This window comes from Lissotriton helveticus, chromosome 9 (assembly GCF_964261635.1).
Source record: "Lissotriton helveticus chromosome 9, aLisHel1.1, whole genome shotgun sequence".
NCBI lineage: Eukaryota > Metazoa > Chordata > Amphibia > Caudata > Salamandridae > Lissotriton > Lissotriton helveticus.
Window position 1 is genome coordinate 270,198,345 of NC_136070.1, and position 27,780 is coordinate 270,226,124.

General features: G+C 45.6%; 1 protein-coding gene across 1 annotated transcript in view; it reads right to left on the reverse strand.

Annotated features, from left to right (window-relative positions):
* Positions 1–27,780, reverse strand: part of POMT2 (protein O-mannosyltransferase 2) — a 425,522-nt gene that overhangs the window by 17,503 nt on the left and 380,239 nt on the right. The window contains exon 20 of the mRNA XM_078659955.1: positions 779–890. Coding sequence (XP_078516081.1) covers positions 779–890 — 112 coding nt within the window. The remainder of the gene's footprint in view (positions 1–778; positions 891–27,780) is intronic.

The following is a 27,780-nucleotide window of genomic DNA, read 5'->3' on the forward strand; positions in this document are numbered from 1 at the left end:
CAGGGCCACACTCGCCTGGGAGCTCAAGCGCGACACGCCATGCTGTAACGGCGCGCAAGCCACGCCCCCTCCGGATTACAAATTCTAAGGTGTATGGGCTATCCATACCATTTATAACTACTTATCCTGCTCTTCCCTGAAAAGTTCTCTGACGTTTGTTCTGGACTATGTGCAATATCAAACTTCAGATGAAATACAAAATGAAAATAAATACCTTTAACTAAGGAATTAAAAGGTTTGAACTTAGAATGAGCTTTTTGCAGGAGATTTTTCTTTCACCATCAGCAGACTAATTCTTTCATTGTTACCTTCTGTTTTCAGAGTCACCTCTCAAAAGAAGCAGAATGTATATAAAGAGTCAACTTTAGATTTGTTTTAATGCCCTTCACCTGCTCTGGCCCAATATGCACTGTTCCCATATACAATGACAAGGTGATTATTCTTCTGCTTCACTTAGGAATGGATATGGTTGTTGAACAGTCCCCAAAGAGGTCTCGCATCTATTCGTCTCAAATCATCCCAGATTTTTTGATTTCTCTCCTGTATGTAGAGCCCCTAAAATAACCAAAATATGCATATGTATAAAAGTCTTCCTCATCCACTCTGTAAATTTGGTGCTTCTAGATTGTATTCCATATTTTAGGACTAGGCTCTCTCCTGATGACAGAACACTTTTTGGGATACCAACTAGCTGCAGAGTTCTGGCAAGTAGATACAGAGTACAATGCTTCAGTAATCGTAAAAAATCAAAAAATCGTGTTATACTTGTTTTTCTCACCTATACAAAATGAAGAGAATCAGCGCAGACATTCCTCCTAGGTAAAGGCTTCGAGCTGAGGATGGAGTCAGAATACTTGAGCATGTCTGTAGAAGGACATCACATGTGATTCCTGGATAAGAAGCAAACAAGTAAGAAGCAATTAAAAATCTGTAACTGTGGTCCTTCAGCACAGATCTAGGAATATCGAATGCTGCTCGTACACCAAGTTAGTAAGGTGTTTTCTAATTAAAAGACTGGCATTTACAGTTCACACTCCTATAATAGAGGTGTATGTTTCACAAAGAATGGAAAGTGATTTCTAGTCTTGGATGATTGCCAAAAATACTCATCAGATGGAAGGTCACAAAAAATGGAGATATCAATAGAAGCTACCTATGGGTAGTTTGCTGATCAGCACTACACATGTCTCAATAGCATAGATTTCAGCTGCTGCTGGGGCACATGTATGGATTTCAGGGACATATTTTATACGGTGGCTGTGTATGGTGCATAGGGCTCTTTTTAAATGATGAAAACACTATGGCAAATTAAGTTGCTACCAAAGGGGGAACCTGAACTAATCTAAAGGGATAAAACAAGACAAAGACATATAGGAAGAGTTTACTGTGACCTCTAAAGTGGAATGGTGTGCGTAGTCTGCCATTCAAATTATACTCTCCATAATGCTGTGGACTGGGCCAATTTATCTGTGAACATGCCTCGGTGGCGAAGGAGGATTTACCTCTGAGTACACTGGAGTATGGGAGAATTGATTTTAAAGTAACTGTGCTGCAGTAGGGAAGGAAAGGTTTACCTTTAAGCGTACTGGTGATGAGGGAAATAATTTACTAGTGCAAAAACTGAAGTACAGGAGGACACATTTATTTTAAAGTATCTTGAAAGAGTTGGGGAAATTTGTAAATACATATAATTCCCTTTACAAGGCACAGTCGTCAATTAAACGTATCTTTACGCCTCGTGTTTTTGGAGCAGCCGGTCGTGGCAGGGGGCGCTCGACTGCCGTGCTTACCAGCAAGCTCCCTATAAGAGCACAGACTCCCGCAGAGGGTAGTGGCAGGATACGGCCAAATTCAGGAGCTTCTATCCCACTTTCCAATCCCTCGACCCTTATTTGAAGATCTCCTACAGTATCCCCACATGAACCTGCATCACCTATTACACATGGGTGAACTTCATCTCATGGCTTGGCGGATTAATGGGAATGCTGGGAAGTGCTGGGCCTTTCTGCAGAGGCTGTCTAGTTGCTCGCAAAGTCTTGGGCCGAGAACACCAATAAAAGATACCACGGGGTGGGGGATTTGGTGTCATCAATGACAAGTGGATCCAATGGGATCATTGTCCATATAATGAATTTATTGGCCTCTTTAGCAGCGAAGGATTGACTTAAGGGTCGATTATCACATTCCGGTCAACCATATCGACTGGCCATATTCCCATGAATGATCACCCAGTGGGGGAGCATCCACTTGTGTGCAAACTATTAATGGGTATTAGGCTATCCGTTCCTCCCATGCCAAGGTATTCCATACTTTAGGACACGAACAAGGTTCTGAATCTGTTTAAATCATGGCCGTCTAACAAATACCTCTCTCGTAAACAAATGTTAGCAAAATTGGCAACCCTTCTATGCATATTTTCTTGTCGCAAAGTATCAGATGTGAGAGCTCTAGATCTAACAGTTAGGCTTTTTACTCCAGAGGGAGTCACTCTCCATATATCCAGGAGGACAAAGTGTAATTCAAGATCAGTGTCTTATCCATCCTTTCCCTGATGTCCCAAAGCTGTGTGTGGTATGGGTGCTTAAAACTTATCAGGTTATGACAGAGGAGATTCATCTTTAAGCCGGTGGTAAATCTGGCATCCTTGGTGGTGGACACGCTTTAAACTAGCCTAATCCCCGCCTCCGGTCCTGACATAGAATGACAAATTTTATAGCTATCATTAAGGAAGGTTTCAATTATATTAAGGAATTAGAGGTGAGGATGTGCCCACCCAGGTTTACAATTCCCTCACAAAGCATCTACGTTGTTGACGTAAGTAAATCTCTGATTGTATAATTGTCATTAATATTGAATATTGCAGTTCAATGAAAGAATGAACTGTGCCTTGTCTACATGGTTATTGCAGAAGATGTTAAAATTTCCAAGTGGTTACAACGTTTCTTTTATTTTTCAGGATTGGAAGCTAGTAAACAAGAGTGATACGGAGATACGTCAGCTGTGTTCACAGGAAAAAAGTGCTAGAGCGTCCTCAGGTGAAGATGTTGAAGGGCTCGCAGCCTGATTGGACATTACTTTGTTGAAGTTTCTTGTCACTTTCCGAGGACTCGTTGGAAATGTAGTTTGTTATGCTTATAAATGGCTGTGAATGAAATAAAGCAATGAAAGAAAAACATAATCTTCGCCTCTGAGTCCTTAATAGAATTGAAACTTTCCTTTACGATAGCTAGGACATTTTTCATTATTGCTCAAATTAGCACATATAACTAAAATGCAGGTTTACTTATTTTTCCTTGAGTTATTCATTTCCATTCAATCAAGCCCAAGTGAAAATGTGGCCAACGGCTTCATATAACGTAGATATCACCTATATAGAGCCCTTGGGGGCTTATTACAAATATCCCATGCACTTTTCAATTGCCATTTGTATCATAAGTGTTTATGCATTTTGTGTTGTTATACCTAGAATATTTTCCAGGGAATGGGGTTACTAGGGTCTACAAACTTCGGGAAAGCGGCTGCACTCCCCTTCCCCTTACTTAATGTACCAGGCCCCAGGGAATAGGGTCTCTGGAGCCCAAAACGGACTGATGACCCCCTCGCCAAATATTTTTGGGGAAAAATGTTGTTTTTGGCCACTATCTCGCAGGAGTCCAGCTGGATCGTGGCAAAACCAGCAGAATTTTTATTTTGGCTTGTCTCTCTGGGGCCCCCCACTGGGCCCGGGGAGTAGGGTTTCCCTACTCTACCCTCCTATGTTATTTTTTATGTAAAACTTAAGGACAGGGGACTAAGTCCTTGAGTCCTATAATGGCTGCCAGCAACATTTTTCTCATGCTACTGGTAGCCAATCAGTCCGCTCGCTCCTGCAGGAGTCTGTTACCTGCGAAAGCGAAGTGGCCCAAGGGAAAAAAAAGCTTCCTGGGACAATCAGAACACTATTTTTGAACTAGCGCTCCTGCAAAACTCTAGCGGAACTAACCATCCAGATATACAAATAGGTTTGAACATTAATGTCTTAAAAACTACTCAACGAATTTACACCAAATCACAATGAGCACAAGTTGTGAATCAAGATCAATCTTTCTGCCAAATTTGGTGAAATTCCGTTCTGCAGTTTTTGGGATAGCACTGCCTAAGGAAGTCAATGGAAAAGGAATAGGGATTTTACGGGTAGGGAAACCCCCCTCTTTTTTTCTCAGCCACCGCTTGACGGATCACCCTGAAACTTTCCATTTACAAACTAGGGAAAAAAGGAGCAGTTTTTAGGAAAGTTTCATGGAGATTCATCAAACAGCACCAAAGTTAAAGGCAATACACAAAAAACATCCTCTGGAGAAAGACAAGCCTAACTATAACTACCCAGTGGTGACCACTACTGGGGGGGGGGGATATATATATATATATATATATATATATATATATATATATATATATATATATATATATCGCATTACAGAAGACCCCGCAGCACAAGAGGTCAGGACGGTCTGGTTTGCTCTGCCGAGCGTTTGTACATTGGTTGTGGTTACACATACGTCTTGTACCCGCCAGGACGCCTGGATATACAGCGGTTTGGAGGTATTTATATTTCCCATTGGGTGACCCGGGACCACTGAGTCGACCCCCATGCATAGTTTCCAGGCGGAGAGGTTGCTGCGTTCATATGTGGGGGACTCGAGGGGGCACTGGACTTTGAAATTGCCTTACCTCCCAACTTGCTTCACGACTGTGCCTGCGCTCGATTTCCACTCCGGTAGTGTCACCCCGTCGAGCATTTTCCTACCTGGCTTGCACCATACAGAGGCATTCTGGGATTTGGGGTCCGGCTTCATAGGACCACACAGGTGTGCTCCATGACATCAGGGGGCGGAGCAAGGTTCTTTACATCTACTTCGAGGCAGGGTTGCCTACGCCACAGCACAAGAGGAGGTCGGAGAGGGGCGCCGACGAAGGCTAACATTGCCGAAATGCATTCGCCAAAGACTTTTTCTCAATAAAGTGCGCTTCTTAATCCTCCACATGGGTTTCTGCTCTTTTCTGCGAAGGAGCTTTACATGAATATATATATATATACACTGAAAATAACAAAGGTTAAAGAGACATTACAGTTAGGAGAATATGTTGATGCCAACATAATGTTTTTAAACTTACAAAAAAACACAAAAATTCACCAGCTATAGTTAGCAGAGCTAACTATAACTTGTGCCTCCGCCATACAAAGCTTATGACCTCAGGTATTACATCACTCACGACATGTTTTGACATAATTGATGACATCACTGATGACTTTATCCAAGCTTCTTTCGTACACATTATTCTATAAACTATTATGGCATTAGAGGTCAAAGTAAGTTTAACCTGTTCCGTGCTCGTGACGGAACCACTCCGTCACGAGCCATGGGCGTGCTGTGCTAATGACGGAGTGGTTCCGTCACGCCGCGGCCGCTCCGCCCACACGGCATCAATTCCCTGCCTGCGCGGCTGAATTAATGAGCGGGCGGGGCCGTGACGGAACCACTCCGTCATGAGCACAGCGTGCCTGTGGCTAGTGACGGAGTGGTTGCGTCACAAGCATGGCGGTGCTGCTCAACCCCTCCTCCGCCCCTGCGCCGCGGCGGAATTACCGCTGCGGCCAAGGGGTTAAATTTGCTCAGAATAATATGAAGCATCATTAATGCCATCACACACACAACTCACTTAGGTGAAAAAAGCTTTTTTTATAGGCAAGATTAACCCTATATCACACACATCATGGGTAGCCGTGTTTAAATTGACAATCTACCACAGATAGAGGGATAACCCCTACTGCACCCAGTGTTCAATCTGTATACAACTATTCAGAGAAAAGCTCCAGTTAGATATCGAATGCCCTAATACTGACAGCCTTTACTTGTATCAAACCCTTCAGCCACCGAACGTACAGTGAGAAATGAAGTGGATATAAATAGAAAAGTGGGTACTGTAAACAGTGTTTACTCTCTGGAGAGAGTTTACTCTTTTACCACACTGTTGGCAGAAACTGAAACTCTCATGATTAATACACTACAGAGTATTAAAAATAATCTACTCTACAAAACTTATCTAAAGAAACATTATTCATTAAAGATCCCAAGGTCTGAAAGAGCTAGAGGTCATACTACATGCAGCCTTCACACTGTGGTGAAAACGTCACAGAGAGCCCATCTTCTGAAGCTAATCAAGTAAATATGTTAGTACCTGGTGCACATAGTCTTCTATATTATCTAGAAATGTTCCTGCTCAATCGATTTTGTCTAAGTTCTCATGGCTGCTTAAAATACTTAGTATCTATTATGAGAAATCTTTGCCACTTTGGAAACATTTTCTTCAGAATAAAAAAACTTCTGTGGTACTTACTGGACAAAAGGTGTCGCATGTATCCTGCACACAGAGTTGCTCCTGAATGCAAAGATGTATATAAAGTTCAATACCCATACACAGCTATTATGCATTAGGAGCACATTTGCTTTGTAAACACTTGAACCCATTAGCAAGACACAGGCTGTACACAATTAGGTAGAGGAGTAATATGGTAGTTACCCACCACTATATAAACTATAAAATAAATGAACACACTCATTGGATGATGTCCTCAGTGAGGTCATAAATAATGTAATAGAACATGTCATGAGTGATGTAATATGTGAGGTTATACGCAGTGTATAGCGGGGTACAAGTTATAGTTAGCTCTCCTAATTTTAAATGATGAATTTCTCTGATTTTTTTTTACTTCAAAATGTTATGATGGATCGAACAAATTCTCCCATCTATAACCACACTTTAACATTTGGTTTTTTTTCTGTAAATTTCCAAGATTTTTTCAGCATAAAGCAATATTTTATTACCATATGTAAAGTCATCCCGGACGTGCACAGCCTTTGGCCATGTGGTGGTGGAGGGTGGGGTTGGGTCGTTAGACCAGCATGGCCTGCTGTCAGACCCTGTGACTAATCCCTTGCAGTCAAGCAATCCCATCCTGCACCTGCGGCCAGGTCCTGCGTTCAACCCCCCGCCAGTATACTGCCCCCCCCCCAACGAGAGGAGGGGGGTTGCGCATCCCCCTTCCTAAGCCACTACTGACCTCCCGGGCCCTTTATTTTTAAAAAGGGGAGGGATTGTGTACAGCCCGCCTCCCCATGTCACTATTGGTACTGGAGACCCCATTCTCCCGGGGTCTAAAACTATATCATTATTAGGTAAGGGGATGCATGGTGTCCCTCCACAAACCTTAAGAGGCCGGGGGTAACCATTCTCCAGGAACAAATACATTATGATTGCCCCCCGCCCAATTGTGCCCTGGGAATCCATTGCCCTGGGGCCATACTTTAGTATAGGGGATGGAGTACACGACCCACATCCCTGAGCCTCAAGAGGCTCTGGGGACCCAATCCCTCGGGCCAAATACTTTTATAACAGGTACGGGAGCAAGTGACCCCACTTCTCCACGCTCAAATGGGCCCCCAGGCTCAGGGCCAAATACTTATTATTCGGGGTGGGGTAACATGCCACCCCCCATAAAGCCCAAATAGGCCTCAGAGACCCCATGCCCCGGGGCAATATATTAATATGGCCTCCCTCCCTGAGTCTCAATAGGCCCCAGAGACCCCATTCCCCGGGACAAGACACAATTACAAATTGGAGGTGGTGCACAGGCCCCCCGACCCTCATTAGGCCTCAGGGACCCCAGCCCCGTGGCCATATGCAATTAAAAAGGGAAACCGCGCAGTCCCCCCCTCCCCTAGTCTCAATAGTCCTCTGGGACCAAATGCAATTATTAGAGGTAGGAGGGCATGCAGTACCCCTCCCCAACCCTTTTTCAGCCTTGGGAACCCCATCTTGAGTACCGATAGGGGAACTCGATGGCCCCATGATGTGGGAAACCAGCTTGGGTCCTGCCCGGAGGGAGCAGCAATTTATGATTGCTCCCTCTGGGCATGGACAATATTGGTTGTTTCCCATCCTACAGGAGTGCAGGCACAGAAACAAAAGTCTGCTCCCACCCGGAAGGACATTTTAAAATCTATCGCCGGCTGGAAGCAGACATGCCTTCCCTGTCTGTGCTAATGCAGGCAGGGAAGGCATGTTTGCTCCAGTCCGGAGGAAGATTTAAAAATGCTCCCATGTACTTTCTTGCTGATGCAGGTGGGGAAACTTCTCTATTCTGGGGTGTGTGCTGCTCGGGGCAGAGTAATTGAGCCAGACCCGGAGAGTGGGGTCCCCGGGGCCAACAAAGGCTTTGGGATGTTTTTTTTACATTTTTTTACCAATCTGCCCCATGGGATGGGATCCCCAGGACCTTTAATGGTTTGGGAGGGGAGTGGGGTCACGCCTCTCTCCTTTTTCTTCCAAAAAGAAATCAGCTCCAGGGGATGGGCCTAGGGCTCAAAATGGGCTTGGAGATTGGCCAACCACTAATGCCCCCCTCCACAAACATTTATTTTAAAAATGGCAGGCCGCCATTTCTTTTCTTCTGTGAACCCACAAAGAAAAATAAGATTTTTTTGGGCCCCAGGCAGGGTACCCTGGGTCCCCCCACAAGGCCTCGGAATGCACAGTATCCCTACCTTGCACCTCATATTATTTCTATTTTTACACTTCAGGGGGAAAAGCTCTTATGCCAATCAGAGGGTCCGTCTTTTAAAATAAGGTTTGAAGGACTCTCACAAGAGTCTCTCAAACCCAACCGTCCAGATACACAAATATTTTGGATTTGCACCAAATAACAAAAAAAGCACACTCTAAGGACTAAGATTTCACTTCCTTCCAAATTTGATGTAATGACGTTCAGCAGTGTTTGCGGTAGTGCTACCTAAAGAAGTCTATGGAAAATGCAAGGAGATTTTGCTGTCCTTTTTTCTCAGCCTCCGCTTGACAGATCACCCCAAAACTTCCCAAGCACAAACTAGACAACAAAGCACTTTTTGAGAACATTTTGGGGAGATTTGTCAAGCAGCACCAAAGTTATGAGCAACACAAAAAACACATTTCCTACGGAAACAAAATCTTAACTATAACTACCCAGTGGTAAGGTATATATACCTTACTTTAAATATATTTCCTCGTGGTAAAGGCATGCGTGGTAAAGGCATTATATGTTAAAGGCAGTACATGGTAAAGGTGGCGTGGTAAAGCATTCCATTGAACATACAGTGCTGTACAGGCTGCCTCCCCACCATTTTCCTTTGGCATGTCTTCTGTGCAGGTAAAATTACCTGTGCTATAGTAGGAATTGTTGCTGAGGCTACTGAAGTGTTTCATCCATCTGTTGGAAATAATGAATATGCTACTTACCAGTATGCATCTGTTCTTGGCATGTAGGGCTGCTAACATTCATATCTAGTGCATAGATCGCCGCCTAGTGTTGGGTCCGGATGATTGCACATTGTTGTCCTGGAAGAGTCTTCGAAGTATCACGAGATAGGTGGCTCCTCCCCTGGACTACAGTGCGCATGGGCATCGACTCCATCCCCAGATTGTTTTTAGCCATTGTGGCAGAGATGGAGTGAAATAGTGTAAAGGATGTCCATGCTAATGATGAATGCAAGAGAGTGTCTGCAGCTGCTACGGGCACCGGGGAGGAGGGCGGGCGATATGAATGTTGGCAGCCCTACATGCCAAGAACAGATGCATACTGGTAAGTAGCATATTCAGTTCGAGGCATGTGGGCTGCTAAATTCATATCTAGTGCATAGAATACACAGCAGTCCCTCCATTAAGGGCGGTTGCCCGTGCCAGCTGCAGAAGCTTGAAAAAGTGTTTTGAGAACAGCCTGTCCCACAGCTGCTTGCTGTTTGGAATGCACATCTACGCAGTAATGCTTGGTAAATGTGTGTGGTGTAGCCCATGTGGCTGCTCTACAAATGTCCTCCAAAGGAATGTTCCCCAGGAAAGCCATGGAGGCCCCCAATTTGCGTGTGGAGTGCGCTCTTGGGGGTATTGTTAAAGTGCGTTTAGCCTTTTGATAACAGATTTGAATGCATTTAACAATCCATCTGGCTATTCCTGCTTTGGAAATGGGGTTGCCTTTGTGTTGTGCGGAGAAGGCAACAAAAAGTTGTTGTGTCTTCCTAAATGGTTGTGTTCTGTCAATGTAGTACATTAGCGCCCTCCTAACGTCTAATGTATGAAGCATTCTTTCTGCTACCGTTTGTGGGTTTTGGAAAAATGCAGGCAGGTCAATAGTTTGGTTGATATGAAACTGTGACACCACCTTTGCAAGGAATTTGGGGTTAGTGCGGAGCACCACCCTGTTAGAATGTATTTGGATGAATGGCTCTTGGATAGTGAGCGCTTGCAGCTCACTAACACGTCTGAGCGACGTGATAGCAACGAGAAAAGCCACTTTCCACGTTAGAAACTGAAGTTCGCATGAGTGCAGTGGCTCGAAAGGTGGGCCCATCAGCCTAGTGAGGACCACATTGAGGTTCCACACAGGAGCTGGTGGGGTTCTAGGAGGAATGACTCGTTTCAGCCCCTCCAGGAAGGCTTTAATGGCAGGCACCCTGAAAACAGAGAGGTGCTGCCTATTCTGGAGATAAGCCGCTATGGCGGATAGATGGATCCGAATGGAAGCGTACGCTAGATTGCATTTGTAAAGATGTAACAAATAGCAGATGATGTTAGGAATGGATGCATCTAGCGGGTTGATATTGTTGTCTGTACAGTAAATGACAAAACGCTTCCATTTTGCAGCATAGCAAGCTCTGGTCGTGGGCTTCCTTGCCTCCCGGATGATGTCCATGCATTCAGGAGGCAGGTTGAGGTAGCCAAATTCTAAGACCTCAGGAGCCAGATCGCCAGATTGAGCTGTTGCGGATCTGGATGCTGAATGACGCCATGGTTCTGCGTCAAGAGGCTGGGTGTGAGATGCAGCCTTTGATGCGGTACCACGGAAAGTTCTAGAAACGTGGTGTACCATGGTTGGCGTGCCCATGTTGGAGCAACCAGGATGAGAGTCATCGAGTGTTGCTTTAGCTTTCTGGCCACCAGCGGAATGAGAGGCGCTGGGGGAAAAGCGTACGCAAATTTGCCTGACCAGTTCATCCATATCGCATTCCCCTGCGATTCTGGGTGAGGGAACCTGGCGGCAAAGCTTTGGCATTTTGCGTTTTCCCTTGTGGCAAACAGGTCTATCTCTGGAAGACCCCACTGCTGGAAGTACGGGTGGAGCACTGATGGATGTATCTCCCACTCGTGCATTTGATGGCTGTACCTGCTGAGCAGATCCGCCATCTGATTGTCCTTGCCGGGGAGGTGTTCTGCCATGAGGAAAATGTTCCTTTGAATGGCCCACTTCCACATGCTCTGAGCCAGATGAGACAGCTGTGGTGAGTGAGTACCTCCCTGCTTTTGGATGTAGTACATGGCCGCCATGTTGTCCGTCCGGATCAACACGACTTTGTTGCACAAATGTACCTTGAAGGACTTCATCGCCATGAAGATTGCCATCAACTCCAGGTAGTTGATGTGCAACCTTTGTTGTTGTGTGGACCACAGTCCCTGCACCGTGTAGTGGAGCACATGAGCTCCCCACCCTTGGAGAGATGCGTCCGTTGTCAGGATAATCTGTGGCACAGGCTCTTGGAACGGTCGTCCCTTGCAAAGGTTGTGTGGATTCCACCAATGCAGAGAGTTGTATGCCCGACCGGTCACCAACACTAGGTCCGTCAGTTGTCCCCGAGCCTGTGTCCACTGATTCGCCAAGCATTCTTGGAGAGGACGCATGTGCAACCTCGCGTGCGGGACTATGAAAATGCAGGAGGCCATCATGCCTATCAACTGCATGAACACTCTCGCTGGCAGGGAGTGTTGCGGTCTGAACCTCTGGATCAGTGACTGAATGCTGTTGATCCTGGCTGGGTTTGGCTGAGCCATAGCAGTCAGGGTGTTTATTGTCGCGCCCAGATACTGCCGCACATGGGCTGGTTGAAGGTGCGACTTTGGGTAGTTGAGCGAGAACCCCAGACTGTGCAGGAGTTGAATAGTGTGGGACATGTCCGTGGCGCACTGTTGTTCCGACTTTGCTTGAACAAGCCAGTCGTCTAGGTACGGGTAGACGTGTACGTTCTGCCTCCTAAGGTGCGCCGCCACTGTCGCCAGACACTTTGTAAACACTCTGGGGGCAGTTGTCACCCCGAAGGGTAGGACTTTGAACTGATAGTGCCTGTTTTGAATAGTTAACCGGAGGTACCGTCTGTGGGATGGGTGGAGTGGGATGTGGAAATAAGCATCCTTGAGGTCTAAGGTTGCTAGGAAGTCCCCTTGATTTAGCAGGGGAAGAATTTGTTGCAGTGTCAGCATGTGAAAATGTTCTGACAGTATGTACATGTTGAGGCGGCGTAGATCCAGAATAGGTCTGAGGGATCCGTCCTTTTTTGGGATGAGGAAGTACAGGGAATAGACTCCTGTGCCTTCCTCTTCCACTGGTACGAGCTCGATTGCACCTTTTTGCAGCATCACTAAGACTTCCTGCTGCAATAAGTGCAAGTGCTCTGCCGACATAGGACGGTGCCTTGGGGGAATGTTGGGAGGAGTGGAAGTTAACTCCAAACAGTAACCGTATTGGATAAGTTTTCGCACCCACCTGTCTGTAGTGATGGATGTCCAGACTGGCAGGAACTGCTGGAGTCTCCCCCCGACAGGTGTTGGATGGTCGGGGGGCAGTGACAGAGAGTCACTGTTTATTGGAGGCAGAGGAACGTGAGGTGTTGTATCCTCTGCCCCTGCCCTTGGCACTGTTACCTCTGTATCCTCCTCTACCCTGCTTGGGGTAGGAGGATTGTGCAGTACCCTTTGAAAATTGTGATTGTTGACCCAAGTGTCCTCTGGTAACACCACGTGCTCCTGAGCGACGAAAAGTGCTGCCCCTGAACTGTTGTGACTGAAGTGCCCCCATGGACTTAGCAGTCTCGTTGTCTTTTTTAATCTTCTCAAGTGTGGTGTCTACATCTGGGCCAAACAGTCTGTCAGGATTGACGGGCTGGTTGAGGATAGTAGTTTGGATCTTAGGCTTAAATCCAGATATATGAAGCCAAGCTTGTCGCCTCAGCATGACGCTAGTGTTAATTCCCCTAGCCGCTGTGTCAGCCACATCAAGTGCACATTTTATTGCAGCGTTTGATATAAGCTTTCCCTCTTGTATGAGCATTTCTGCTGCTTCTTTATACTCATCAGGTAGATGTTGAAGGAGCTGTTCTAGGGTGTCGTAATGCGCCCTATCGTAACGCGCTAATAGTGCCTGTGTGTTCGCTATACGCCATACATTGGCAGCCTGCGCCGCCACCCTTTTGCCAGATGCCTCAAGCACTTTCGACTCCTTGTCAGGGGGAGGAGCTTCACCCGTAGTTTGGGAGTTTGCCCTTTTGCGGGCATTGGCGACCACCAACGAGTCTAGAGGCAACTGTCCTCGAATATATGCAGGATCTCCAGGTGCTGGCCTGTATTTTTTCTCGATACGTGGGTTCACCACTCTTGCCCTGGTTGGTTCCTTAAAGATCTCTGGGGCATGTTTAAGGACACCTTTGAGCATAGGAAGAGTTTTAACTGTTCTCTCTGAGACAGAGAAAGTGTCAAACAGGAAATCTTCCTCCACCGGGTCAGCATGCATGTCCACATTATGATTTGCCGCTGCCCGTTCGATTAAAGCATTAAATGCTGCAGAATCCTCTGTTGGAGATGTACGTGGCCCAAAACCCTGTGGATCTTGTACCACCTGCTGGCCACCTTGGTCCCCAGTGTCGTCATATGTGTCCTGCTGAACATCAGGGTCATTGTCCACTGGGAAATTGTATTGGTCGTCTTCCTCATCACCCTCTCCCCCCGATTGGTTTGGGGAAGGTGATGGACTTCTTCTGGGTGGTGGTAGGATAGGCTCAATAAGGGCAGGAATGTCCTGTGTTGGCCTCTTTTTCTCTAGTGGAATAACATAGGATTCCAGTGGTTGGGAAGGGATCTTCCTTTTGTAAAGGGTCAGTTTCCCTGTTTGGGCATCGATGAAATGCTCAGAGTGGTCTTCTGAGGCTTGAAGCGTCGAAGGAGCTGAAGTCTTTGGCACCGATTTAGGTGCAAATGCCTTTGGTGGCACCTTTGGTGGAAGAGTGTCAATAAGCTTTGTTGAAGACTTCTGAGGAGTGTCAACCTCCTTTGGAGCCGATGGCGTGGGAGCCGTCGCCGACAAAGTCTTTTCTCGAATCCTTTTCAGGGAGTCGGTGACTGTATTGTGCTTTTTAAAAACGTGTGCTTTATTTTCTGTTGACATAATTTGCAACTTGTATTGATTTTAACCTAACAGACCCCATTGCTAAGAATTGCCGCCTCATTACGCTCTACTCCCGCAGCAGAATACTTGCTGACGTGGGGAGAACAGGCTGAACAGGCGCCATAGTGGAGGTAGGAAGGGTGGCGGTCCAGTAGCTGGACGCCTCCCGCCCTCCCTGACTACATAAACAACGCAATAGCGCATGCGCGCTGACTAATAGCTAGTCTCTTCACCCCTGAGGCGGAAGCCGGGGGCTCTGTATTGTGCTTTTTAAAAACGTGTGCTTTATTTTCTGTTGACATAATTTGCAACTTGTATTGATTTTAACCTAACAGACCCCATTGCTAAGAATTGCCGCCTCATTACGCTCTACTCCCGCAGCAGAATACTTGCTGACGTGGGGAGAACAGGCTGAACAGGCGCCATAGTGGAGGTAGGAAGGGTGGCGGTCCAGTAGCTGGACGCCTCCCGCCCTCCCTGACTACATAAACAACGCAATAGCGCATGCGCGCTGACTAATAGCTAGTCTCTTCACCCCTGAGGCGGAAGCCGGGGGCTCTGTATTGTGCTTTTTAAAAACGTGTGCTTTATTTTCTGTTGACATAATTTGCAACTTGTATTGATTTTAACCTAACAGACCCCATTGCTAAGAATTGCCGCCTCATTAGGCTCTACTCCCGCAGCAGAATACTTGCTGACGTGGGGAGAACAGGCTGAACAGGCGCCATAGTGGAGGTAGGAAGGGTGGCGGTCCAGTAGCTGGACGCCTCCCACCCTCCTCAAAACTGGATAAAAACAGACGTCCACTCCGTCCGCGCAGCGGGCGGGCGCAGCGGGCGCGCCGGCGCCGCGCCGGAGGCACGCCAGAGGCACGCCAGAGGCAAGCCCGTCTGCGCCCGTCCGCGCCAGACCCGCGCCTAGCGCCATACCCCCTGTGCCATTTAACACCGAAAGGACTACATACACCCCTGACGAAATATGTAAGTGGAATCCAAGACACCTGATGACTTGTACCCTGCACAACCCAGAAGATCTTATTGATCAAACTGAAATTGGTTGTTGGGACTGGAGATCTCATGTTCCTTTAATTAAAAATAAAGACAACCATTTGACTGATGGCACCGCCAAACATAAAACCATAATTATCTCCCTTATTAATGCTCGCTCCCTGGCTCGGCACAGGCAGGATATCGCCGATCTAATTATGGACCATGCAGTGGATATCCTTTTTGTAACCGAAACATGGATGGATAATACATCCGAGCCCGACTTACAGGTAGCAGTACCAATCGGCTTTAAGGTGTACAGGTTAGACAGGCAGGGGGGAAAAAGAGGAGGGGGCCTGGCAATTATTACCCGGGATATTTTCCCGGTCAGAATCTCTCCCGTACCTTCGCCAGCATGCGAGGCGCTACATTTTGCCATTAACCTGAACCCCTCACATAACCTTAAAGGAGTGCTCATCTATAGACCACCAGGTCCTCGCACAGAGTTTCTCACCTCCTTTACTTCTTGGATGGAACCGCTAGCCATTGAGGACTCCTTTATGGCATTGGGAGACTTCAATTTCCATTTAGATAAGACGGAGGAGTCAGAAACTCAATCTCTTCTAGCAGAATGTTACACATTGGGTTTAAACCAGCACATAAAGGCACCAACTCACAACGCTGGACATACCTTGGATGCCATCTTTTCCAATATCAATGAGTTGGAGGTATCTCATATATTGCCGCTTACATGGACTGATCACCATGCTATTCTGTGTCAGATGCCGATTAATCTGATTAATCCCGCTAAACAGACCCCTTTTCAGGAAAAATTTAGAGTATGGAAGGACATCGATTACGATACCTTCAGGATGTCCTTATCTAACACTCGCCCGGACATTCAGCCAGACCCTAATAAGGCAGTAGATCAGTTTCTTAATTGGATAGGCAATGCGGTGGAAACGCATGCTCCACTAAAATCTATCTCAAAAAATAGGAAAGTGCCATCGGCACCTTGGTACTCAGAGAGCCTTAGAAAGCAAAAACAGATCTGCAGGAACCAGGAAAGAATCTGGCGCAAGACTTATGATAACATAAGTAAGGCCAAGTACAAAGATGAATTAACCATTTACAAAAAAATGATTCAGGAGGAAAAAAAGAACTATTTTGAACAGCAAATTGAAAAATCAAAAAACTCTAGTCGACAACTGTTTGAGGTAGTCAAGACACTGGCAGGGAAAGCGGTAGACTTGAGCCCTCCCCATTCACAGGAATTCTGCAATAATCTAGCAGGTTTCTTCTTCTCGAAAGTAGATGACATATACTCCGAATTTTCAGTAATCTCATCTAATACTAACATGCAACCTAAACAACTAAGAAATAACCCGGACTGTTCATTCTCTAAATTCAGGGAGGTAACGAATGAGGAGATAATAGATCTCATGAGACAGGTAAAAACAGGCTCATCCTTAGATCCTTGCCCCCCTAAAATTCTCACTCCAGTAATCGACGTGGTTAGTGAAGTTATCACCCTAATTTGCAACGCCATGTTCCAAGCTGGGATTTTCCCGGATAAGTTAAAAAACACACTATTGAAACCCCTCCTGAAAAAGACGGGTTTAGATAAAACAATCCTTAAAAACTATAGACCTATCGCTAGCCTGCCTTTCCTAGCCAAAATAGTGGAGAAAGCTATGAACAAGCAACTAGCTGAATACATCGAACATAACAACCTCCTGGACGAGTCACAGTTTGGCTTTCGGAAACTACATGGAACTGAGACTGCTCTCATAAAAGCGGCCGATGACATCAGGATCATCAGAGACCAAGGAGGAACAGCTATACTGGTCCTGCTGGATCTCTCGGCAGCCTTCGACACGGTCAATCATTCCATCCTGATTGACCGTGTCGAAGAAATGGGCATACACTCAAGAGCCAAGGAGCTTCTGGCGTCGTTTCTGTCTAACAGAACGCAAGCAGTAACCCTGGGCGCTTTTCAATCCACTGAGCTCGCCCTCCCATGTGGCGTTCGGCAAGGCTCATCACTAAGTCCGACACTTTTAAACATCTACGTGTCGGACTTAGCTAGGGTAATCAAGAACTACCGGATGAGCCTCACCTCATACGCCGACGACACCCAACTGGTGATCGCAATTAAGAACGATGGCGAGGAAGTAGCCGCCAGGTTCCAGGAAGGCATGGTGGCCATTAAGGAATGGATGGCTGAGAACTGTTTACGTCTCAACTCAGATAAAACTGAGGTAATGATTTTTGGAAAATTATCGCCACAGTGGTCCACCACTTGGTGGCCGACTCCACTTGGAGCTCCTCCAGATCCTGTGCAGAAGGTCAGGAACCTAGGAATTATTTTCGATGATAAACTTAATTTCTCTAGCCATGCCAATCAGGTAGCCTCGTCTGCCTTTTAAAAGCTTAAGATCATCAGAAAAATCCTGCTCTATCTTCCTGAGAGTACAAGGAAAACTGTGGTGAGCTCCTTAGTACTCTCATCGCTTGATTACTGCAACGGATTATTTGTAAATGCACAGGCACGGGTGGTGGCCAAACTGCAGCTTATCCAAAATGCTGCCGCAAGGCTACTATCCGGCATTCCTAGATTTCAGTCCACCAAACTAGCAATCAGGAATCACCACTGGTTAACGGTGAGAAATCGCATTAGATTCAAAACCCTGTGCCTCACCTTCAAAGCTCTTAATGGTCAGGGCCCAGCGTTTCTCAAACAGAAACTGGTCCACTATCTACCGAAAAGATCTTTACGATCTGAACAGAGGTATCTACTGATAGTGCCGCGTACCAGGACGGTCACATGGGGCGACAGATGTTTCACCAACTCGGCAGCCAAACTTTGGAACACTCTTCCAAACGAAATAAAATCTGCACCCTCGCTACTTCATTTTAGGAAATTGGTAAAAACCTGGCTATTTGACCAATAATTGCTCAGGACAACACTTCTTAAGGTAGACATATGCTCAAACAGAGATCGCTAGCTGAGTCATAGCGCCAAGACACCCACGGGTAGACGTTGCGCTTTATACATTTTTAAAATAAATAAATAAATAAATAAATTGTTTAGTGAAGGAGGCGGAGGGTGTCGTAGCCGACTTTCGGTGTCCGGTGGCGTCGGAGTCCCTCGGTGTCGACGGTAATTGCGTCGACGATTCTTCAGCTGCAACGTGGCGCGGCTCCGTTGTAGGCCTTTGCGCCGATGCCGATGCTGCATTTTCGACATCCTTGTGCCGATGCGTAGTGGCTGCGGCCTTCGGGTCGTGGCCTGTAGTCGATTTGTCGACGGGGCGTTTAGTTGACGGCGCCGTAGGAGCGTCTGAAGGCGTGTGAACAGACTTGGACGTCCGTGCCGGAGCAACAGATGCCGACTCTTGACGGACGCCCTTCTTGGAGGACGAGTCCTTGTGCACCTTCTGCGGCGCTGTTGGCTTGATAGCCTTCTTCGACTTCTGTGGGCCGGAGGTGGACGGAGTCGATGAAGGAGCAGGCTTTGATATTTTTTGTGGGACGTCGGCCATCTTAGATGTTGTCGAGTCCGTTAGTTTCAGTTTCGTTTTCTGCTGGACGTCGGCCATTTTAGGTTTTGTCGAATCCGCTTGTTTCGGTTTCGATTTAGCCTGGACGTCGGCCATCTTGGGTGTTGTAGAAACCGAAGGTTTCGGTTTCGATACGTTGGATGGCGGCTCCGCTTGAGTGTCTGTGGCCGGGCTAGAATGCGGGGCCGGGAATAGCGGTGCAGGGTCGTGGGTAAGGCCGAGTGGCGATCCCGTGACCTGAGCCTGTGTAATATAGACTTCGGGGCATAGCTCTTCCTCTGAGCTATCTTCCGCGGCCCCATAAACTTCTTCGTCGTCCCCTACCTCCTCGACGTATTCAATGTCCTGGTCCTGTCCTTCGACCTGTTCCTCGGGATCGGACTGGACCTCCGTCGACGGTGGTGAAATTTGGAGATGATGGCTACCGCCTTCCTCCGCAGGGTCGTCGAATATGTTGTCGGGTGCCGGTGTCGCTCGCTGGGCCTCGAGGCGCGCCGCGCGCCGATGCTTGAGCGTCTTCTTTGACCTGAATTTTGAGAAGGCCATGCAGTCGTCTTCGTTGTGGTCCGGTGACAGGCATTTATTACAGACCGGATGCACATCGATGTGTGGATATTTGGATCCACAGACGGGGCAGAACTTAAACGGGCTCCGCTCCATGTTAAGGTCGTCGGGTCTTGCTGCGACGAGAGGGCCTCGAAGTGCGAAGAGTAACTCGACTCCGTAGATTTCCGGCTCAGAGAGTCGGACGACGCTCGAGACCGTGCGCAAACAATACCGACGCTGGTAACGAAGGCCTTTTGGCCTTAAGAACAAAGTTTAACGGTTCCGACACGGAAACGTCGAGAACCACATCCGAACCCAATGGCGGAAAAAAACAATCTGGGGATGGAGTCGATGCCCGTGCGCACTGTAGTCCAGGGGAGGAGCCACCTATCTCGTGATACTTCGAAGACTCTTCCAGGACAACAATGTGCAATCATCCGGACCCAACACTAGGCGGCGATCTATGCACTAGATATGAATTTAGCAGCCCACATGCCTCGAACCACCTGTCATAAGGCGTGTAACGCTACCTGTATACTCCATTTCTTTCCTATCCCATGGCCTTCAGGGCATTCATCTCTGCTTTTATAGAAGCTATAACATTAATGTGCAATCCAAGCAGAGAATGGAAGACTTAGAATTCTCTGCTGGGCTTCGGTTTTAGACCTGTAAGTCTTAGCCTCGGCCTTCTTGAAGGATCTCTTGGAAGTCTGTCTTCCTTTAATAGTTCGAGACCTGTCATACTGGCCTATGTGGCACTTCCTGTCTTCGTGCCAGTTGCTGTAGTGCCACATATCTTCTGGCCTACTGAGTCCTTGTATTTTCTCTCCTTGCAAGGGGCAATAGTGGAAGAAGGTGCTGCTGCCTGCGGCTTTCTTGCCCCTGAGATGGTCACTGAATCCGGTAGAAGATCTGACCTTGGAAAAAGTTCCTCTTGGTCTGGAGTATTATATTTCTTTTGAAGTCACAATAAAGCAGACTTTACAGATGCAAGGACTAGAAACTGTTGTGCTGCACACTCTAACAGACAAGGGTTTAAGAATAGTAACTGCCTGGATGATATTTGGACTAAAGTCTTGAATAGGACTTGTGTGTAAGAAGTCTGAGTTAAGAGAAGGATATTCAACTTGGCTGCACCCCTGACTAGAACTTTATTAAATGTGTTTGTCATCTACAGGAAAGACCTGTGTTGGAGAAGAGCCAGCCAGTGTCAATGAATAATCTCTGATGAAGCAATAGTTAGTGGCGTAATAAGACCAGACAGGACAGAGTCTATGACTTTGATGATATCTTCGCATTGAAAGCCTAGAGCGCAAACTTGATCTTCTGCAAGATTGTGTACTGGTATTTTGGGATAGGTAGGCTTAGAATGAGCAGGTGGAAGCTGGGACACCACTGGTGACTTTGGCATTTCTGCACCTCCAATAGGAACCAGAAGAGTAGGGGGTCCCAACGAAAACCTAGATCACCACTGCGGTAATTACTGTTTGGCAGTAGGTCCTTGTATATCCAAAATCAGAGAACCTCAGAACCCATCATAAGATGGTTGCACGGTTCAGAAGAAAGTTGAAACCTTGAAGAGAAGGATCCAGAAAGCCAAAGACGGCTGGTTTCTGGGCCTGGAGGAAGAGGAGGTGGAGGCTGAGAACATGATCTCCCTCTAGGCCTCAACATCGAAGTACAATGCTGAATGGAGTACTTAAATCAATAAAGGTTTAAAGTTGTTGCATCAACACTGAATTGTCTCTTGATGGCGACCAAGTCAATGACAGCGAGCAGGATGGGACTGCACCTGTTCTCGACATCAGCAGGGTGCATTGTCTTCTCTCATGAGATGTGGGCCTCTGGAAGGTAAGTTATGTAGAGGCTGTGCAGGTCAGACTCTTCTTCTTGCCACAGGAAGGGCACCTAATAAATAATGAAGGCTTTCCGACAGGAAAATGAAAAATAATTCAGATAACTGTTGAAAAATAGTTCCAGTACTTTAGAACTGAAAAGGTTTTGAAACGGTTTGGAAAAGATTTCCAAAGCAAAACAGGCAGAGTTGGTTGGGGGCGGAGTCAAGATGGCGGGTTGATGCCGCCAGGTGAAGGAGGCAGCAAGGAGTAGCTCCCTGCACACCACAAAACTATGAGTAAAAGCGGTTCTGAAACCTAGAAGATACTGAAAATGTTTAAAGGCGGATGGGAAAAAAAAGGAAAGTGCTTATGCTTTGTGTGAGGTTTGCGGACGAAGCGCTCAATGGATATACGAGAGGCCACAACGCTACAGCGTGTTGATTAGGTGACCGGTAGAACTTCGCAACTTCGCAAAACATTAAAGACGCTTAAAACGCCACACTTCGCACTGACCATTGCTGACTCTGATGTTGCAGATTCTCAGCCGACTGAGCGGACGGACCTTGCCGGCGTGGAGGCTCCTACGAATCTGCTCTCTGCAAGCCCGCGGGACCAGCTGGGCGGGTCTCGGCTCACTTGCGGTTCAGCTGAACGGAAGCTCAGCTGAAGAACGGACGCCGAGGTCAACGTCCGAATTGAAGCTGAAACCCGGCATGATGGCGCCAAAGCTGAATACCCGCTCCACTCGGACAGGGAAGGGGGTGAAAGCGGACGTTTCCAGCACGACTTCTGCAATTAACTTCAAGGTAACGACGGGGGGCCCTCTAAATGACTAATACTAAAGCGGTTGCGGCTGCAGCGATTAAAAGCATAAACACTCATGGAAGTACTCCGGCCGCTGCCAAACAACTGCTCCGTCCGTCTATGCACGACATTGATAAAGGCTGTAATAGTAAAACACTGGCTAACTGCATGGAAGAGCTGGACATTGCTGACAAAAATCAAGGAGGCTTGGCAGAGTCAGATAGCAAGGAACAAGAAACAACAACATTTTATGCAACCACTGTAACGTTAGAAAATCAACAGAAAGAGGACAATAACCAAGGCGCGCCTAATCCACCGAAGGCTTTTGAGGAAGATACACAGGTAATTAATATATATGAACCTAATGTTGAACCTAATACTGAAGTCGCTCCTGCCCTCATCATTGGGGATGCTATAAACAATATAAATGGCCACGAAAACAAAAGGGGGGCAGACAGGGTAGACGAGGAAGTAAGTAAGAATCATGACGACCCTGTAATGACTATGACTCTGATCCCAGACACTTTTGATCATGCTAGCATAAAGGATAATATAAATGCTAACGGCAATGCTGTGGAGTCTTCAGATACAGAGAGAATTACCCGGCTAGCATCAGATCTAGCAACGAATGGGCTGGGGGTCGAGAAGCAAGTCTGTGGTCTATCATTTGAAAATGGTGCTACAGAAGCTATTCTTACTGATGAAGTAGAGCTGGCAGAAGAGAGCTTAAATGCTGAATATGAAGAAGTGCCGGACGAGGAAGAAAGTGAACAGGAATTTACACACAATAGATCAAATATTACGAAACGACCTTGGTCAAGGAAAGCCAAAATGAAAGCTAAAACTAAATTGAAGAAAACTGCTAGCAAATCTATGTTTAAAGATCCCCCTGTAGTTAAAGCTGGGCGAAAAGCGAATATAGATGACAGTCCTCTAAGAAAATGGATTCAAGCAAAAGGTGGCGTTAAAAACATGGCTTTGAGGCTATCAGGAGGGAATCCTGAAGAGGATTTGAACCTAGGGGGCAAAACGACATCTTTGAGATCAGGAAAATCGGGTTCACTAACCCCAGAGGCAATAACATTTAGTAACACCGCATATGATTATTGGCGTCAGTGACCTAGACTTAGCAACTGCTACAAAGATCAGTACTCAACTTCCTACTGATTCTGTGGATGTCTCTAACGATCTAGTAACTAATATCCCCGCCAGTTTACAAACAAACACCCTAAACTACAGTACTGTATCAATGGAAACAGCATTAGATACTGGTGTAGCGGGTGTATCGGCTGGATTAAACAAGGACAATGCGAATCTAGACTGCAGTTTTTCTCTTGTCAACTCTTTGGCTGTAAGCCCTGACCCTAGCGTAACACCATGTTCTATACGGGAACAAACAAAGTATCAGGAAACAGGTAGAGGAGATCACTCAAGCATCTCCTCCTTGAACTTGATAATGCAGACCCTTATGGCCTAAAGACAAGAAGGCCAACAACATTTCTTGTAATTAAGAGAGGACAACACTAAATTGCAGGTGTTTATGGGCGAAGTGTGTGAAAAACTAGGCGGGGTAACACAGGACATGGAAGAGCTAAAACAAAGAGTTGTGGAAGTGGAAGAAGGGGCTACTCGATCTGAAATGCTAACCGACTCTCATGCAATACGAATATCCAAACTTGAAGCTAAGGTGGAGGATATGGAGAACAGGGCACGAAGGCAAAATCTTAGACTTTTTGGGATCCCGGAGGGGGCAGAGGGGGCCGATCCTAGGTCCTATGTAGTTAACCTATTTCAAAAGGCATTTGGTGATCTATCGGACTGGGACTGGGACTCCCAATTGCAGCGAGTCCACAGGCTGCCCCTCTTCCAAAAGAACAAGGATAGCAAATTTCCCAGACCTCTTTTGATTTATTTTGGTATTTTTTTGTTGCGGCAAGCAGTGTCTCTTAAAGCTAAGCCCAACAACCCGGTTACTATGGATAACATTACTTTTTTTGTACGCTCGGATTTGAGCAAAGGTACTATGGACAGACGCTGGGAGCTCCGCAAGTTGATCGATCCTTTTAAAGCTATCGGATGTGTGGTTTACTTGCAGGAGCCAGCCCGCCTTAAGGTGATTAGAAAGGGGCCATCATATTTCTTTGTCGATCAAGCAGAGACGGTTCTGGCTTTAGAAAAATTTAGCACTTGAAAGTGGAAAACAAAGAAGGTTCTTTGGCTAGGATGTCTAACTCTACAGGCAATACAGTCTGTTCTAGTCTGTTTAATATAGTCTGTTTTAAATTAACAATAAAATTTATATAAACAAATGAAAGCATAAAGGAATGTAATGTTATGATCCTTTACCCATTTTTCCTTTATTCTATATAACTTGTTTTTTGTTCATTGTATTCTCTTCTGCTTTTTACTCAAACAAAATGAAGATATGATTTTGGAGATTGGCAGGAGTTGCCCTTGTGTCTGCCGCTTCCCTGTGCTGCCACTACAGCGGCAGCAGGGTATAGAGGGGTGCTCCCCCTTCAGGGACTCTGGGGTGGGTAGGGTGGGAGGGTCTGTAGTCAAGGGTGGGTTAAAAAAAGGGGGAAAAAATTATTGCAAGAAGTAATGATGTTCAATCTTGGCAAAAGTACGCTATATTTTTCTAAAAAATTGTGTGTACAGAGAAAAACTAAAAATATGAATATAAGATATGTTTATGATTAGGTTTCTTGTGTGGAATGTAGCTGGTCTCAACAGCAAACAGAAGAGGAGATTGGTACAAGAGGAGATAGACATGTACAAACCCCATTTCACGTTTATGTCAGAACCACACATTGGCTATCAAGACAGAAAATTGCTGTCTCAAATGGGGTATGAGCTGGTGGTCTGTTCAACTTTGGGAGCTTCTATTAGGGGGTGGCGATTTTAAAACAGAAACAGTTAGGGATTGAAATAATTAAATCTGCATCAGATGTACGGGGTAGGTGGGCCATCGTTCAAGTCCAATTTGGTCTTAAGAAACTTGTTTTGAGTTTTGGTATATGGGCCCAATATAGATGATCCTAAGTTGTATGAACAGCTAAGTATAGATTTACTGGAGTGGGAGGGGGAGGTATTGGTCATGGGGGATTTTAACTGTGTAATGGATTATAAAATAGATTCTACTGGACAAGGTACTCCCAGGAGGATGCGTAAGGTCAGAGCTGCAATTTTGGAGCTTGGTAGATTGCATAATTTAAAGGATGTATGGCGCTCGAAGTATCCTAATGTAGCAGGATACACATACTATTCGGCGCCTCATAGAACTTGTTCAAGAATAGATATGGTGTGGGCAATGGATCAAATTGCTGCTAACTGTAATATGGAATTATGCCCGAGGGTCACATCAGACCACAACCCGATACTATTAGAATTTGAAATTAGCGACCAGAGGCGGGTAGCTCGACACTTTACATTTCCAAGATATCTATTTACAGATGCTCAGTTTGTCCAATTATTAAAAGATCACATTAATTAATTTATAGAATTGAATATTAATACGACTATGATCAATGTAGTTTGGGACGCTTGTAAGTGTAGCATAAGGGGCTTTGCCCAGCAATATATTTTAAGGAAAAATGCTGAAATTCGTAGAGACACGAAGTTGACTACTTCTAATATTTTGCTAGTGGAACAGCAATTAGCAGAGGCTACCTTACAAGGAAAAACAAATATTGAAGAGTTAAGAATCGAGCTGCTAAAACTACAATCAGCTGCCAAAAAGATCATAAGAGAAAGATATAGTGCAAAAATTCATAAATACAAATTGGCCCAATATGAAGGGGGGGATAGAATTGGTAAAGTGCTGGCATACAAAGTAGCTGACAAGAAAGCTAGAACAAGGATTAAAACAATTAAAGGTTCTGATTTGCGTAATTACGATCAGCCAGAACAAATTTTAGACCAATTTACTAAATATTACAGAAGCTTGTACACACCAGACAATACTCCTACCAAGGCTAAAATACACCAATATCTGAATAAACATATGCCCACACAAAGGGATATTGAAGTTGGTACACAACTCAGCTCCAAAATAACACTAACTGAAATAAACAAGGCTATTTTAGCCTTACCTTCGGGAAAAGCTGCTGGTGAGGATTGCCTACCTATGGAGTTGTATAAAATCTGTTCACAAGAACTACTTCCACTTCTAGAATCAGTAATAGATTTCATAGCGGAGTCAAGAACGGCCACCACTTCCTGGAAAATAGCCGAAATAGTTTTTTTCCTTAAGAAAAATAAACCTCCGAAAGAATGTGGCTCCTATCGGCCGATTTCTCTGATTAATTCTGACGCAAACATTTTTCCAAATTTTAGCAAATCGTTTAGCCCCTATCATGCCGGATTTAGTAAATATTCAGCAGCATGGGTTCGTGATGGGGAGAGACACCATGGCCCATGTAAACATGGCAATTACTGCATTCCATGTAGCCTCAACTACTCTCACCCCACTCGGAATGGTCATGTTAGATGCAGAAAAGGCATTTGACCGAGTGGGGTGGGAGTATTTGTGGGAGGTGCTGAAGAAGATCGGTATCCAGGGACAATATCTAGATTGGGTACGCTCATTGTATGATAATCCAATGGTTAAGATCAGTTATGGGGGAATTGAGTCGGCAAACTTTGTGATAGAGAGGGGCACAAGGCAGGGCTGTCCTCTGTCACCTTTGCTTTTTGCCCTCTCTCTGGAGCCATTTCTAAATGCATTGCTTGCTCAAGATAACGTCACCCCAATACAACATGGCGGGAAGAGCTTAAAAATAACTGCCTTCGCAGATGACATAGCGGTATATTCAACTGACTTAGTGAGCGCCATTCCAGCAATAATAAGAGAAGCTGATAATTTTGGAGACGTGGCAGGATACAAATTAAATGTAGGCAAGACGCAGGTTATTGCTAACTATAAACCTATGGAGCCGAGTTCAGGTTTATGTCAAAGTGCGACGTATTTAGGTATTAAGCTAGCAGCCAATATTGATAGAGTAATAACATTAAACTACGATTCATTGCTAAAGGAAATTACTCTAACTTTAAGAAAATGGCACAAGATACCGCTTAGCTTAGTGGGGCGTATGAATTTAATAAAAATGAAGATCCTGCCTAAGATATTATATTTATTCAGATCCATCCCGTTGCAACCTAACAGACTTTTTTTAAAGAAATTGGAAGGTGTTTGCAGTAGTTTGTGTGGAGCTACAAAAAAGCACGTAGATCTATGAAACTTTTGGAGCTATCAAACGAAAAGGGGGGTTTAGCGTTCCCCAATTTTAGATTATATTTTTTTGCCACCTTTTTCTGTCGCTTACGTAGTTTGCTGAAAAATGAGAGTTCGATATTTTATCATCAGTTTATGCTGGGACCTAATTGCAACCAATTTTTATTTCGTGTCCACGATCCTAACTACTTTAAAAGAGTAAAATTTAAGACTGCGAGACATATTAAGAAAATCTGGGATCAAATTATGACCATAGATAAGATCTCTTTTTATAATGCTGAACTCAGAATATGGGGCAACCCAGGATTACCTGGTATTGTTTCAGATGGGATAGGGAATCTTTGGGTCGGACATGGTATTAATTCTTTGGGTGACTTATATGGCCCAAGTGGCTTTTTTGATTTCGATACATTAAAACTTCTATTCGAACTAAATGATGGCATGTATTTTAAATACATCCAAATACGAGATTTCTTACTTCGCAAAATGAAAATTGAAGAAGTGGCCCATTCAGACACGTTAGCATGTC